General features: G+C 35.2%; 2 protein-coding genes and 1 long non-coding RNA gene across 3 annotated transcripts in view; 1 reads left to right on the top strand and 2 right to left on the bottom strand.

Annotated features, from left to right (window-relative positions):
• The window catches only part of LOC136029118 (uncharacterized), a 29,395-nt gene extending 24,131 nt beyond the window's left edge, over positions 1–5,264 (bottom strand). The window contains exons 1-2 of the mRNA XM_065707197.1: positions 4,109–5,264; positions 243–533 (exon numbers count right to left, since the gene is read on the bottom strand). Coding sequence (XP_065563269.1) covers positions 243–533; positions 4,109–4,380 — 563 coding nt within the window. The 5' untranslated portion in view covers positions 4,381–5,264. The remainder of the gene's footprint in view (positions 1–242; positions 534–4,108) is intronic.
• LOC136029121 (uncharacterized) overlaps positions 161–14,660 on the top strand; it is a 33,299-nt gene continuing 18,799 nt past the window's right edge. The window contains exon 1 of the long non-coding RNA XR_010617977.1: positions 161–231. This is a non-coding gene — a long non-coding RNA (uncharacterized LOC136029121). The remainder of the gene's footprint in view (positions 232–14,660) is intronic.
• LOC136029120 (26S proteasome non-ATPase regulatory subunit 8-like) overlaps positions 7,287–14,660 on the bottom strand; it is a 30,521-nt gene continuing 23,147 nt past the window's right edge. The window contains exons 4-6 of the mRNA XM_065707198.1: positions 13,856–14,048; positions 10,185–10,370; positions 7,287–7,478 (exon numbers count right to left, since the gene is read on the bottom strand). Coding sequence (XP_065563270.1) covers positions 7,344–7,478; positions 10,185–10,370; positions 13,856–14,048 — 514 coding nt within the window. The 3' untranslated portion in view covers positions 7,287–7,343. The remainder of the gene's footprint in view (positions 7,479–10,184; positions 10,371–13,855; positions 14,049–14,660) is intronic.

Here is a 14,660-nt window from a genome sequence, read left to right as displayed (position 1 = left end):
CTAATTTAAAATTTGCATAAAATAACTAGCAAAAAAATACATAGAAACGGCTCAGTAACAGTTATGGCCAAACACCCATATGGACTTTTTCTAGAAGAACAAAAATATCTGGAGAGGGCAATATCAGCTGTCTGCCCTGTAATTTACTTTGTACAAGAGAAATTTGTTGGATTTTGGCTGACGAAATACAACGAGCCAGCCCCCCTTGGCCAAATTTAAACAGCTGATCAAGTAAATAGTACCTTGGTTTTGTTAGTTTCTTGTCTTCTTTGCTAACTGAATGGCTGCTCCTTGACATAGGGCTCGAGCAACACAAATGCAGCGTTTCAACCGGGTATCTCTGAGGATGAATTTTTAGACAAGCAAAATTCCTTGCTAAATGAGTTGGTGAATTTAGTGCTGAACGTGAAGTGTTGGCAATCATGGAATCAGAACTGTCACCAGGCGTGTCCGTTGTAGATACGTGTGCACGGACAGAGCTGTTTTCTTCACATACCATCTTTTCCATACTTTCGTGCTCAGCCTTTTCGACGCTGCAAAAACACATAATAAATGCTGTTGATTAGAAAGAAACATGTAAAATCAAAGTAGACAAAATTTTAGTGTCAGAAATAATACTGATATACCCCTCACCTTGGAAAATATCCTAGACGCTTCGATACCCTCATCGAGGTCCATTTAGGACAATAGGAGGGGGGTTAGAATGCCCCCAGAGATTGTGTTGTGCTTCAAATTAGCTTGCCGTGATTTTTTTCTATTTTCTTTGATATTGGATGTCTCCTAAGTGCTAATTAGCTTGACTGGAAACCTCTGAAACCAAACAGCCATTCCCAACCCACCTCCTCTTCCCAACCCTGAGACTAAGCAACAGTTTTCTTGTACAAGTTCTCCTTCTTATCTGGGCTAATTCTAAATTGTCCTGAATACGGTCAGCCGAGAAGGCAAAAAATAAATCCAAAAGCGTTTAGTATTTACTATTTTTCAATTGTTTTTTTTTTATACCAATTGTTTACTATGTTTGATATCTAGATTTCATAGATACAAACATATATTCCCCAAATTATAAATTAACTCTTAAGGTGTCAAATCCTCAATCATTATCCGAACCAAAACTGCCACCTTTTAATTTTTGATACCTTTGGCTGGTGGGGTTGACAATACACAGAAGTTATATGCTACTAACTGTAGTAGGATAATAGCACTACGATGAACAGAGCCGTGGCTTATCATAAGCATATTGATAACATACCTCAGATAATTCAGGGACTCGCTAAGTCCCAAAAAGATCCTTCATATAACAACATCTCTTATGGTCCTACTGAGTACAGCGCACCACTCTGGTGGAGCTCCCATTCCCCTCATCTACTATACCACCTTGGTCTGGATTACGGTATATGCCTATGCCAAGTTGCATAGTCAGTTAGCGCACAAAGCATGCTGAAAAATGCTTGTAGATTTTCTATAAAAGAACAACCTTGCTTAATAATTAAACAATGATCAATGAGTTATCCTCAGCTGAGGTGGTGGTAGCTCAAGAATGGGCCGCAAGTGGACACCTTGCACTGATTTTCCCATCCAAGCTCTGGAGGCAGAGATGCCAGCCCCTCTTCTGATTTCTGGGTGTCGTTTATCCCCCCCCCCCCCAGAAAAAAACCTGGAAAATTCTCCCTGGGAAATACATCCCGCAAAAAATATTCCCCCCAGAAAATAACCCCCCATAGAAAAAGAAACGGACCCCTCCCCCCCGCGAAGCATATAAAAATAGAAAGTGATGGAGTCTAATAGAAAAAAGCTAAAAAGAAATAAAATATGTTTTTCGATGAAAAAGAATATTTCAATTAGAAAGGAAAGCCAAAAATGAAAATAAATTCGAATAAAACTAAAACTTCAAAAAATATTTATTCAAATATTTTATATAATTATTCTATAAAAATAAATATTATATAAATATTCTATGTAATAATTCCAATAAAACTCCAAGCTTAAAACTACCACAAATCACCATCAATAAATAAATTAAACCCCAAACGAAAAGAAATGAGAATAAGCAATAGAGCAAAACTCAAAACTAGCAAAATTTAACATGAGTAGCGCTGACAACCCCCACGCCTCCTCAAGACCAGAACATAATTTGCCCTTTACTAAAAACAAAATACATTTAAAATGTTTTCAATTTTTTGATTTTAATAAATAAAGAAGTCCTAAAATTTTAACTAGCAAATATTGGAAAATGTATATTAATTCGACATTCCATGGTTGTTTATTTGTTTTTTTTTTTTCTTAGTAAAGTGCAAATTATATTCTGGTCTTGAGAAGACATAAGGGTTATCAGCCCTACTCCTTTTAATTTTTGGTCGTTTAGAGTTTGACTAGGTCATCTATTGTAATTTTTCTTCGTTTTATATTATTCATTTATCTTTAATTAATGGTGATTTGTGGTAGTTTTACACTTGGAAGATAAGAAAAATAAACTCGTATGACAACGCTTTCGTCCGTAAGAACATCGACAATAAGAATACTCTTGGTTCCCAAAGCCAACTATCCTTTCAAAGGATAGCTAAACCTTCTTTAACTTTTTGGTGTCATATGTCTTAGTTTAATTTTGGTGATTTTTCACCAACATTTTTTCTGATTTTTTTTTTTTTTTTTAAATTTGGCACCCGCTGCTGCCAAAAATTGCAAAAGTTCATATGGAAGTCTTTTTAACAAAAATGGATTTGCTTGGGTTTTTTCCTGAGTTTGTAAGATACTTGTGGGTGTAAATTGCTCTTTTTCACAACACAACTACACAACTCGAAAAATTCTCAAAGTCTTCAAAAATCCTCAATCATACAATGGAGGAATCACTCAGGCCTCTTTATTTCTGACTCTTTAAAATCTTCTATTAGTGGGTTGCTATTAGTGGGTTCTATTAGTGGGTATTCTAGGTATGTTGCGGCAAAGATGTCATTATGAAATCCTGGATGCAAATAATGTCTTTTGATTTAGTCCAACATCCCTCCAAAATACTAGTTATCTGTTATCTCGGGCTAGTTATCTGTCGATTGCTCTTCAATATTTCTTAAAAGTTTCAACTTATTACCCTCAGCCGTTCCTGAAATATTGCTTATACGCTCTTTTGATAACCACTATATGCTTAGTCAGTTTCAATTTGTTCAACATCCCTATCAGCATTCCCTGAAAATTTCACCTAAATACCCTAAGCCTCTTTGGAGACCAAGGATCAAGCATGTCAACCGGCTCTAAAAAAGAACAAAAAAAAACTATTTTTAAACCATCGGTAACTTGCATAACTTACAGCCCTTGCCCCAAGGGCTGTCAGGGGTTGTATCATCCCCGAAGGCATAGTTATTTGAGCTTTAGACTATAATTGGAAGAATGGCTATCTTAAAATTTTGACCAAATGTGTTTGTAATAGGGCAGCTAAAAAGGCCATGAAAGGCGGACTTATTGCCCTCTTATCACTTTTCAACATCCTCTTCAACATACCCTGAAAGATTCACCTTAATACCCATAGTATTAACACCCAAAATCCCCCTTTTCAAATTAGATATCCTATATGCAAACGATGAGCAGATTAAACAACTCCGAACGCTTCCCCCAAGGTTTGCGGGGGTCAGGTCATTTCCAGAGGCATAGTTAGTAGACATTTTGAAAGTTGTGAAAAAATGGCTATCTCAAAATTCTGATTAGTGTTGAGGGCGGGATATAAAAAAGCCAAGGTAGGGGTGGAGGCACTTTTCACATTCCAATATCACCTCAGCATGCCCTGAAAGTTTTAACTTAATACCTTCAGCCGTTCCTGAAATATTACTAATAGACCCTTTTGACAACCAGATTGAACTTAGTGCCCCCTTCCCCAAGAAACATCAAGACTTACGTTTCACAGCAAAATCCCATGTGTTTCCCCATAATACACCTGATGTTTGTGTTTTTGAACATATACCCGAGCATGTGCTGGGATCCCTCCGTTGACAATTTCACTTGTGAGGTCTGGGGGTACAGGTTCTTAGAAAAATCAAATATATGAAATAAGTTACATAAAAAGTCGTAAAATAAGTTTCCCTATTCAAAATCTGACAAAGAAATAAAGCATAAATTATCTTACTCAGTTTTCTCAAAGGTTGCATGAAGTGAAGATTGGCTTTCTTCGGTATGAAGTAGGCTATTAAGCTTTTCATTATCGCAGCGAATTTCATAGCTCTTATTTGACGGCGTAGTTTTTCCTGACTTTCTTTCGTTTAGGGATTTTCTGAATGTAGCAGGAGGGACGAATCTGTCATGCCAAAGTAAGGATAATCTGGCTACTGGTAGTGATTTTGAGTCAGTTTTTAAATGCGGCAAGAAATCACATTTATACACCCTTGACGGTCTGGACATTTTTGTTTTACAGTTGTCATGGAAACTGAACTAGCTCTACTATATATGAAACGATTATGAGATTCTATATGGGGATAGCCCGTACACAAGCGCAACATTATTCAAGTGGGTTTGAAGTTGCTTTAAAACGTGCTTTTTTAAAGTCGGTTACTTCTTCCTCAATAGTCATTACGTTTGTTTTTCCTGGGTGAAATACAAAAGCAAAAATGTGATTCGCTGTGGTTGGGACAAATAAGTTTAGTATCTCTAGCTCCAACAGTACCTGACATATTTCTGTGGGTTAAATTCCAAATTGGCAAACACATTTTTCAGCTACATTCCTTAGTTTTACGTATTTTTTCTTTAAATTTAACCCACAGAAAAAAATCATATCCGTAAGAAACCTTATTTTTGTTATCGTTTAAGATTGAGAACGTTTCATATTCCCCGATGCCATGCCTTTTTGTTTTGAGCATTTCTTAGGATTATCTTTTTATCAATTCAGTTGCATGAATTCAAAAGGCGGTAAGTTACAAACGATAAATCTTGCAGGACAGCAGAAGAAAAACAGACCAAATCTACTTTGAAAACTTGTTTTTATCGTTGATAACTAACTTTTTTCCATTGAAGTTTTCCTATGTCTTGAAGATTTGGTGAGATAATTTTTTGACAACAAAACCGTTTTCTTGCTTATATAAAAACAAAACTTTAGTATATATAAATGAAAGATACTAGAAGACGGATTAGACCAGCTGACCCAAAATGCTGTCTTTTGATATCTAAAAAACAAACAAAGCAAACAAAACCTTTGGAATTGCCTGAGCCAGAAACAATTCTTAGAATACATAAGAATTGGCTCACGTGTTTGTATGTTTAAACAAAACAAGTTTTCAAGCATTGTTTGCATAACAGATGATACCGGTTCCCTTGACTGTATTTTCTGCCAATATAATGTTTGGCAAATGAATATTTATCATGAACAAGTCACAAACCGCCTTTGTACAACATAATTAACCTAAACTTTAAAGCAAGAAAATGAAACCTAAATCGGCAAGCGACCAGGATACCGAAACTTCAAAGAGAGATTCAGAAGGTATTTCTTCCAACAAGCGACATTGCTTAGGAGATGTAACGAATTGCAGAATTACATTTTAGCAATAGCAGATTTACAATTGTAGATACCAACTTTTATTTTTATCATAAAAATTTGTGAGCCATTTTCAATCCCTTCCGAATGCTCAATTACTTTCAAGTTTTATTAGTACAAGTATTTCCAAAAAAAGTGCAACCAAACTGCTCCCCCCCTCTTATATACTACCCCTCGTATAAATAAAACAACATATATGGGTGATTGGGCACAGTAAATAGTAAAAAACTATTGCGCAAGAATTGATAGCGCAGCGGTAAGAACATGATATCTATATTGGCTGTGATAACTCGGTTTGAATCTTAGGTAAGAGAAATTTTGCCTAAAGAATGAATACGTTTTTGTCTTAATAGACAAATGAATATAAGTGGAAAGGAGGGGAGCAAAAGGGATTGGACATTACATAGCTTGTTCCTTTGAACTCGTTTTCTTCAACTCACCGACTCTTTCCATATATGATATCTATGATGTCAATTTAACATCTATGATATGTAAAGTCAAATCCATATTGCCCCCCCCCCCTGTTTTACATATATTCACATATATGTTCAGAGATTCTTGAGAAATTTTTTTGTATTTTTCAGTTCGTATTGAAAACGAGTTTTAACAGATAATATTTTTATTATTCACTTATATTGGGATTAATTTGAACTTTGGATAAGTTTTAGCTATCCTTTATTGTTATTGTTACAATCATTTTTTCTTGATTGATAAATATCGCTTTATTTATTTTTTTGTACCCGTTTCTCATCGTTGTTTTTTTTTTAACATTTTTGCCAAACAACCTTAACTTTGTTGTACTATTTGGTCCTATGTTCCCTATATTTAGCAGAACACCTTGTGGCTCCGTACTCTTTGCGCAGTTGACAAAGAGCCTGTGGAGGCAAAAAGACGCACTATTAAAACAAAATCTAAACTGACGAGGCTATTGTCAATTTTGTTCTTCAATACTGTTACGAGACGTGGCCCACAAAAGCCGTGGATGCCCGTGCTCTAAATGTATTTCCCTCCTGCTTAAGACAAATTCTCAGTGTCTTACCCTTGGATACAACCAGAAACGCCGAAGTTTGAATTAGTTTCCGTCAAAAGTGTGACATTGATCCATTACTAAAAATAGCTCGTGTCAGATTCCGAATGGCACTTTCACTAAATATGCGTTGAACTGCAAATAACTGATTCACTCTTAGAAGGAACGAGGAGGGCAAATAAAGACCTGACTAAATACTGTAACGACGGACTTGGAGCCGATTGGGGCCTTTCTACGCCATGGACAAAGATGGGATTAATACTGGTTGGATACCACTGCACCACATAATTAATCAAGCGTCATGACAATCCACCGTCAGCTATAACAACGCCAGTCTCTTGAGACAGTTAAAATTGTATTTTCTTTACATTCGCAGACATACCAAATAACTTAAGAATCATGTCAGAAATCGTATCATCGTTGCACAGGAGGTTGTCTATCACTAATAAATGTTGGAAACAGTGTTGCCACATTTAATTCATGGATGTCTGACCTAGAGACCAGACAACATCAGCAAAATTATCTCTGAAGAATTTCCCTATAGTTCAAAAAATAAACTACCAATGTTCCCAGTCTTTTCTTAGAATTGTGGGCTAATTACATTAAGCAAGAATAATGGATGCTGGGTAAATCAAATACAACACGGTGTAGGAAATATCCAGTCACAAGCTAAAATTTTCGCACATGCTATCTATATAGAAAATGTTACAGTTTAGATGCAATAATTAAGTGAAATAAAAGATATTCAAACGCTGCTTTTTATTCGTTTAATTGAAAATAAGAAAGTAAGCCAGTATAAAAGAATAAACATTAGACTATCATCTCCAATTCTCGAGCGTATTCAATTTGAAGTTTAGCCAGTTCGTCGGCAGGTACACGATCTTCTATCTTTTTTACTTCAGGCTTAAAATAATAGTAGCCATCATTCTGGAGTTGCCACCCACGCTGAAACGAAATAAGCCACAAATCATTCAGATCAAATCAAATCAATCAATCATTCATCATTACTCAGTCAGGATATAACAATGAAAAATTGGAAAAGAGTAATGAAAAGAACAAATAAAAATTAATATTTCTGAAAAAACACTGAAAATCAGAACTTCAAGAAAAAAAATATTTACTGAAGTTTTTTCTCCAGTAACATCATTCCTCTAATACAAATTATCCCAAGTATATACTGTACTGGTGATCTAAGCAATAATGATGGCTCAAAACTACTGCTTTTGATGTATGGTATATCGTGCGCCACACACTCACCTTGGCATGGATAATCAATTTTTTTTAATTACGTTTATGTCTTCATAATGCTTATTAATTATGTTAAGTACAGTTTATAGCATTCAGTCTGTAGGTAGAGTATTCATGAATTCAAATCTTACATTCTGGATCAATTTATGCATACAACATCCCACATTACACTTATCAAACAATAGATAAGCTTCCAAATGTGTCAGTGGAGTCATTATAGCTAGATTTTATAGGGCAAGAAGAAGAAAACATAGAACCTGCAGGATAATTACCGAATTTTAAGGATATGCTAAAATGTGTTTGAGCAACACTTGACCGTATGCTCCACATAAGAGTGCATGAAAGGAGCGCGTATCAATGATATTACCATTTCTATTTTCAGTCACATCAGGAGATAGATTTTTTCAAATCTTTATTTTGGCTTTTTCATCATTTCATCTAAACATGAGGTGCATGAAAATTCTCTGTTTCAATCTCGCATAAATACAGCCTATGCCGGGGAACGATCTCCGATTCTGAGGATGGTAAAAGTGCGCGAGTATCCAATACATATCGAATATCCTATAAAGACAGTCGTAACCCAGGGTAGTATCTTAGGACATACACTCTTCATTCTCTACATAAATGACATGGGAAACCACTTTACAAGCCTTCTCCACCACTTTACTGACGATACCACAACACATGTAGACATCCCAAAACACGAGGACCCAAGCCTCCCTGCCCCTACAGACAAATATTTTGGAAATTTAGAAGTAGTGCGATGCATTGACTGTCCAATTCAATGGATCAAAATCAAAGGAGCTGCAGATCTTTCAATCAAAAGTGCCACGCATACATCCCAACTTCATCTTCACGAGTGAAGCTATAAAGAGAGCCTTACCAGCTTCTTATCCTGGGAATCCCCGTCTCCGCAGATCTCTCTTGGAAGAATCACTTTGATGTGGCGAGAACCTCCTACACAAGCAAGCTGGGGATCACTCTTTACTGCAGATACGTTCTACTGCCCAACTCGATCATCCCACTTTACAAGTCTTTTATCAGACACATCACTGAGCACTGAAGTCCACTTTATGCTGGAACTTGAAAACCTTGTTGGCATCACTATAAAAACATTCAAAAAAGGGCAGGTTCAGCCGTTCCCCATGACTCTTCCCAGTCTGTTATTGAAAGGTTTGATGTAGCGTCAATGGCTGTTTTCTACAAGTATGTAAATTCATCTCTTCCCCTAGAGCTTTCTTGTAATGTGCCCCCATTGTTCAACCGACAAGAAAGACACGAAGGGACACAGCTCAAAGAACCAGCCAGATATTTCTTTCTTTAAAGTTTATATTTAGGACAAAAATGAATACCAACCGCTACACTAGAAACCTTTAGCAGATTCAAGTTAAAATAATTTTATAACGTAGCATCAAAAATAACTTGTCTAGAATAAAACTATTATAGAATTGTTTACACAATTAAGTCGGTATCGTTCTATCTTCTTTTTTTGTGAAATATCGCTTCCAATGTATACTGCTGGAATGGAAATTGTATGCTACAATCCAAAAAAAAAACAAAAAAACTGGGGATCGCAAAGGGGTGCCCTTTTTCTACAATGGAGGCACAAACAGGCTCATCTTCATCACTGCTTAGACAAACTTACTTTGGAGCAATATACTTCAAGAACAAATAGCATTCAATTTTCTTACAGATTAAATTGGATATACTGACAAAGCAAAGATCACTTGAACACTGCAATGTTGCCACTAATATGCATAGCCTTTTACAAGGGCTATTATTAATGGGAATGCCATTACTAGGGCATTATTGACAACAAAATAGCTATTGAAGGCACTACTTGAATTCATTTTAACTTTAATCTTTATACCTGGAAAAGCAAGGAATTACACCATCAAGTTTAATCAAATACAGATCCTGTCTGCGGAAAAACAGAAAGTAGAGTCCGTAGCCTCTTGGCTTTTATTCTATTTTAACACACTAGCAAGCAACATTTCCAAATGTTACAGGAGAGTGTGAATTTTTAGTCATATTCTGGTTATCAGTAACAAGCTTATACATGTTGCACTAACTCCTAGTCCAAATTACGTTAAAGTTTGGTGAAAAAGTAATTTCCTTTCAAGTTCATTTTCATTTTTTTAAGCCCAAACTCAATTTTCCAAGTCATTTATATGACAATTACATTTGCAAGAGAAATATGCTCCTGATTTTTTTTTTTCTTTGGTCATTTACAAGTTGAAAAATTCGTTGCCGAATAACTCTCCGAAATAATTGATTATATTGATTTAAATAAAGTTATAATTTGAATTAATTTATGACCCGCTGTAAACACAATAACGAACTGAGTATAACATTCTTTCATTCTTTTCGATCTTTTTTTTTCTTTACGTACAACTAAACTACCTTCAAGCTGAAGTTTTTGAGCTCCGTTTCAGTAGTAATTCGCAACATCCGTGCAGCTTCTTTTGCGCTGATTCTTTCAAAAGCTTTTTCCATGCAGAGAGCAACATCACCTCGAACTGTTTGCAGTAGACTTTCAAGAAAAATTGCATAGCTGTCTGCTGGGGCTTCAGTCTTGGCATCGAATATCTGGGAAAAGAGGTAAAAAATTAAAACCAAAAGCTGTTCTACTACCACAACTGAATACTAATTCGGATATTCCCTTGAAAGGAAAATTATAACCCTATATACAAGGGTTATTGCAAAATGTTAACCAGATTACTGCGGGCACGTAAAATTGTCAGGAGGGATATTATTACTAGAAAGCACGATATTTTATCAGTCAACTTTAGCTCTTGGATCTATCAGAAGTGTTATGACAAAGTTCATTTAGCACAATATAGTCAGGTTCTACCACTGTACTAAAAGAAAGTCTTAAATCATAGATTATTCAGACTAACAGATCACTGACTGTGGCAAACTTCTGTCAAGAAAAGCGTTCTTACACCATCTGAATTTCGTATGAATAATTACAAGCTTAATTGAGACAAATACCGCTGAAGTTTGACATAGCTAAAATATCTTGAAGTACCAAGAACACTAAAATAAAAATATTCTTTTACCCCCCTACCTTCCCTAGACCCATCTCTGGTCTATTTCTACCTGAAAACCACAATTTTCTTTTCTTAGTTTCAAAACTATGAAGTTTATAGGGCAGCAAAACCTTTTCATTAGTATCACAAAAGTTAAATCATAAAAAAAACGAGCAACACTAATTAGTTAAATATACAGGCGCATCAATTGGCGGATGAAGCGCTTATCTCCCACCCCCTAGAATTTTAGAATGACATCTTTGGTAATCTCTCTTCTGTCATAAAATCCAAGTTTTTTAGCTATCACAACTTTGAGCAACATTTTATCCAAATAATGCGGCCTGGATGTGATTTTTGCACAGTTTTGACTACACATGGGTTAACAACCGGGTTTTTCAAGTTACTATTCAACATTAGACTTTTCAGAACTAGTTTTAAATTTATTTAAAACTAAATTATACATTATCTATTCAATATGTTACTCCGTCTTTCCCTTTGAACAAAACAAAAACATTCACTTTGTAAATATTATTCTTAGGCTCTGACTCATTCTTTTTATCCGTCTGATAATAAAACTTGAGCACAAGCATTTTATCTGAAAAAAATAAATAAAATAAAACGGCACAATACAGTAAGCCAATTGATTCAAATAATTCATAATTCCATTATTAAATATAGTTTCGTGTCTTTTAAATACGAAACGATAAGTATCGGAGGCTGACCGTGAATGGACACCACTAATCTGAAACCAACTTTAAATCATGGTAGGGTTCAATCTACAAGACTGTTCTCTCAATTGTATTGTTGACGTAATTGAGTTCTAACAAGTAGATGGATCAGATTGCATATTTACTCAACTTAATAGTCTTGTTACGAGATTAAACTTATTTCATAATGAACTTGAAAGTGACGTTAATATTGGGAAAGTTATAGTCATCAACCTTTTCTTTATTCTGATGATGTGCGATACTTGAAATTTACATTACCATCAAAGATCTAGATAGTATAACGGGCGTCAAAAAATATATCAATTTTGCACCTCCTCCCCTCTCCCCTTTTTTACACCAAGGCTATAGTGGTACTTGTATGATATACCCACTACCACTCAAGAAGTGAAGCTAGGTTAATCCTAATAAAATATACCTAAGTATGATAAAAATATAATACTTTAGAAACAAAGTTGGGCTATATATTTGTTCATTAGGGGGGGGGGGGGGGGTAAAGTACAGCGGGTCTGAATGCAAAATGAGTTAGCTTAAATTACTCTGCATGTTATGAAATAAGAATCGATTACTGACTTTACACTGTCCAAATACTTTACCCCAAAACCTCCTAATGTACAAATATATAGCCCCAACTGTATATTTCCCATCTATTCTGTCACTTCTCTTTGTCTTTTCTCGCGCTAAGGTGAAAGAAACTAGTGAACGAAACCGGTTTACAATGCGTCGATGCATTTACAACTTGAGCAGCAGTGGGTATATCATACAGGTGCCACTATAAGTTTACGATTTAAGTAATCTTCAAACAACGATACTATTAAGTCCCTTTTACGACCTCTTTGGACTGGCAAAGCCATCGCATCCATTTTTCTTCTTTTCGGCTAGTATGACTTCCGCTTGAGGGTATCAAGTGGTTGTTATGTGCAATAAATTCACAGCAGTATTCTGTCCTTAAGTACAAAACTATCAAAAGGGCAGAACAGTACCTTGTTAGATAATAGAAATGCCCCTTCAAAACAGCAAAAAAACAACAACATAGAATTGTTCCTGTCACTAGTAAAAAAAAAAATAACAATCATAATAATAATAATGCGTTACAGCAAAAAGCCGTGTCAGCTTCTCGGCTATATTTACCTCAAGGTAAATATATCAACTCCTCGAGGGAGAAGGCCTTGTGGCAGGCAAGTCTGATCTGTAGTCCCAAGAGTTTCCAGGCGTGGTGTCAGGTCCTAGGCGGTATATACATCGAATATATCAGGTATATTTACCCCAATATATCTCTGATTACCTCTTCTCGTGCGTGTGTGGTTTAAGTTAACTGACTAAATGAACAAACAAGTAAAAATTTGGACTAACCTATACTGCAATACCATTCTTTTGGAATTCTCTCTTATGCACGGCACATCTCTTTATTTCTACTCTTATCAGCAAATTGTAAAAAAAAAATCCATCTTAAATATTCTACAATATGTGAAATCACAGAGAATACACCTATTTGCTTAAATCCATTGCGCAATATTTTTGTTTATAATCGGGGGTCATTTCCTGACTAACAATATAATACTTTTATTTCTAACATCAAAGAGCTCATTTTACAGTTTATAATCAACGAGTCCGTTGATTTTTAAATTAAAATCAAGTTGCCATTAATCCATGGCTAATTGGAGAAAAAGCCGAGACAGATAGTCTGAGTGAGAGGCATAGCTGGCATAAGCCTTTTTCAGAAATGTATAAAAATGACGTCATTTTCACTTGTTGATAGTCTCAGATAGTCGTTGATTGCATTTTCAAGATACTAAAAAAATTGTTACACGTGGTAGGAGCTAGGGACTGGTTTTAAAAGCTCTTAGTCTCACCATTGCTCACAATCAGAACTACAATTGTTACTCACTGTTTCTTTATTTGTTAAGCGATTTTCTCTCTGGAACAATATCAGATTAGTTTTCTCAGAAAAGATTCTATTATCTAGAAAGACTTACCACCAAACCAGCTGGTAATTCTAGTAATTGTCAAATCTTGCAGCATGTTGTCAATTACTTAGTGGCCCACAAATTCTCTTTGAAAAAAAAAGAAAGCTATATTATTTAACCCTGAGCCTTGAAACCATACTTCAACCTTGAAATTTCTTAAACTGTTTTTCACCAATATTAAATTCACTTGAATTTAGAATTTGAAAAAGAAAAACAAATTGATACAGCCCTTTGACAATAATCGCAGCATTACACACTCACAAATAACAACATGTCCAAGGACTTGAGTAAAATCATTAAATTAATACACCAGTATAAGAACATACAAAAAAAATATTTCAATTGTGTACCTTGTTATAGCGTCCTTCCACCAAACTTTGTTCTAATTTTACGGGGTGATTGATAAAGGGGTTTCCATGAAGTATATTATGGGGGAGCAGTTCCAATTCCATGTGAAAGTCAGCTAACTTGGATTGAGAAAGGAGGCACAGTAAATTCAGTCCAAGGACCTGAAACTTATGCTTGGATTCCGGAAGCTCGTCACTATAATTAAAAGAAGGGAAATACAATATAAGGAAATATAATAAATGTAGTAAAAAGATTTTTTTTTTTCAGTTTCTATCAACAATAATAATTCTTTACTTACCATTTGTTACATTTAACAAGTTGATATGGTACATAGTCGACGTGTCTAACCTTAAATAGCATAAAAAGGTTCTTCCCAAAGACTGAATAATTTTAAAACAAAATGCAAAGTTGCTATAATGATGATAAGAATTTCACACTAAAGATTATTCCTGTACGTCTCACCTTGTCCTCTCACTGTTTTATTACTAATTTCATGATTTTATTTCTCATTGGTACGGTAACGTTTGGGCAGATTTTCAGCTATCTGGCTTTAAAGCTCATTTTCAGTTGTTTTTTTATTTTTTTTTGCCACTGTACTTTTGCAGGTCTACAGGACAAAAACCAAACCTACCATTGAGCTACCCACTCAAGAGTTTTAGCCGTCTCAAAGGAAAACAGTTCAAAAAAACATTTTTATAATGGTTAATTTTAGAATCGTAAATGTGGAGCACTGTGTTAAGGACCCTAATTAACTTAGGTTTCTCACAAGCATCATCTAAGGACCTTGCATCTCTGTCTTTCCGTAAA

Source organism: Artemia franciscana, chromosome 7 (genome assembly GCF_032884065.1).
Source record: "Artemia franciscana chromosome 7, ASM3288406v1, whole genome shotgun sequence".
Taxonomy (NCBI): domain Eukaryota; kingdom Metazoa; phylum Arthropoda; class Branchiopoda; order Anostraca; family Artemiidae; genus Artemia; species Artemia franciscana.
Note: the sequence above shows the minus strand (reverse complement) of the source record. Positions and strands in the feature narration are given on the sequence as shown.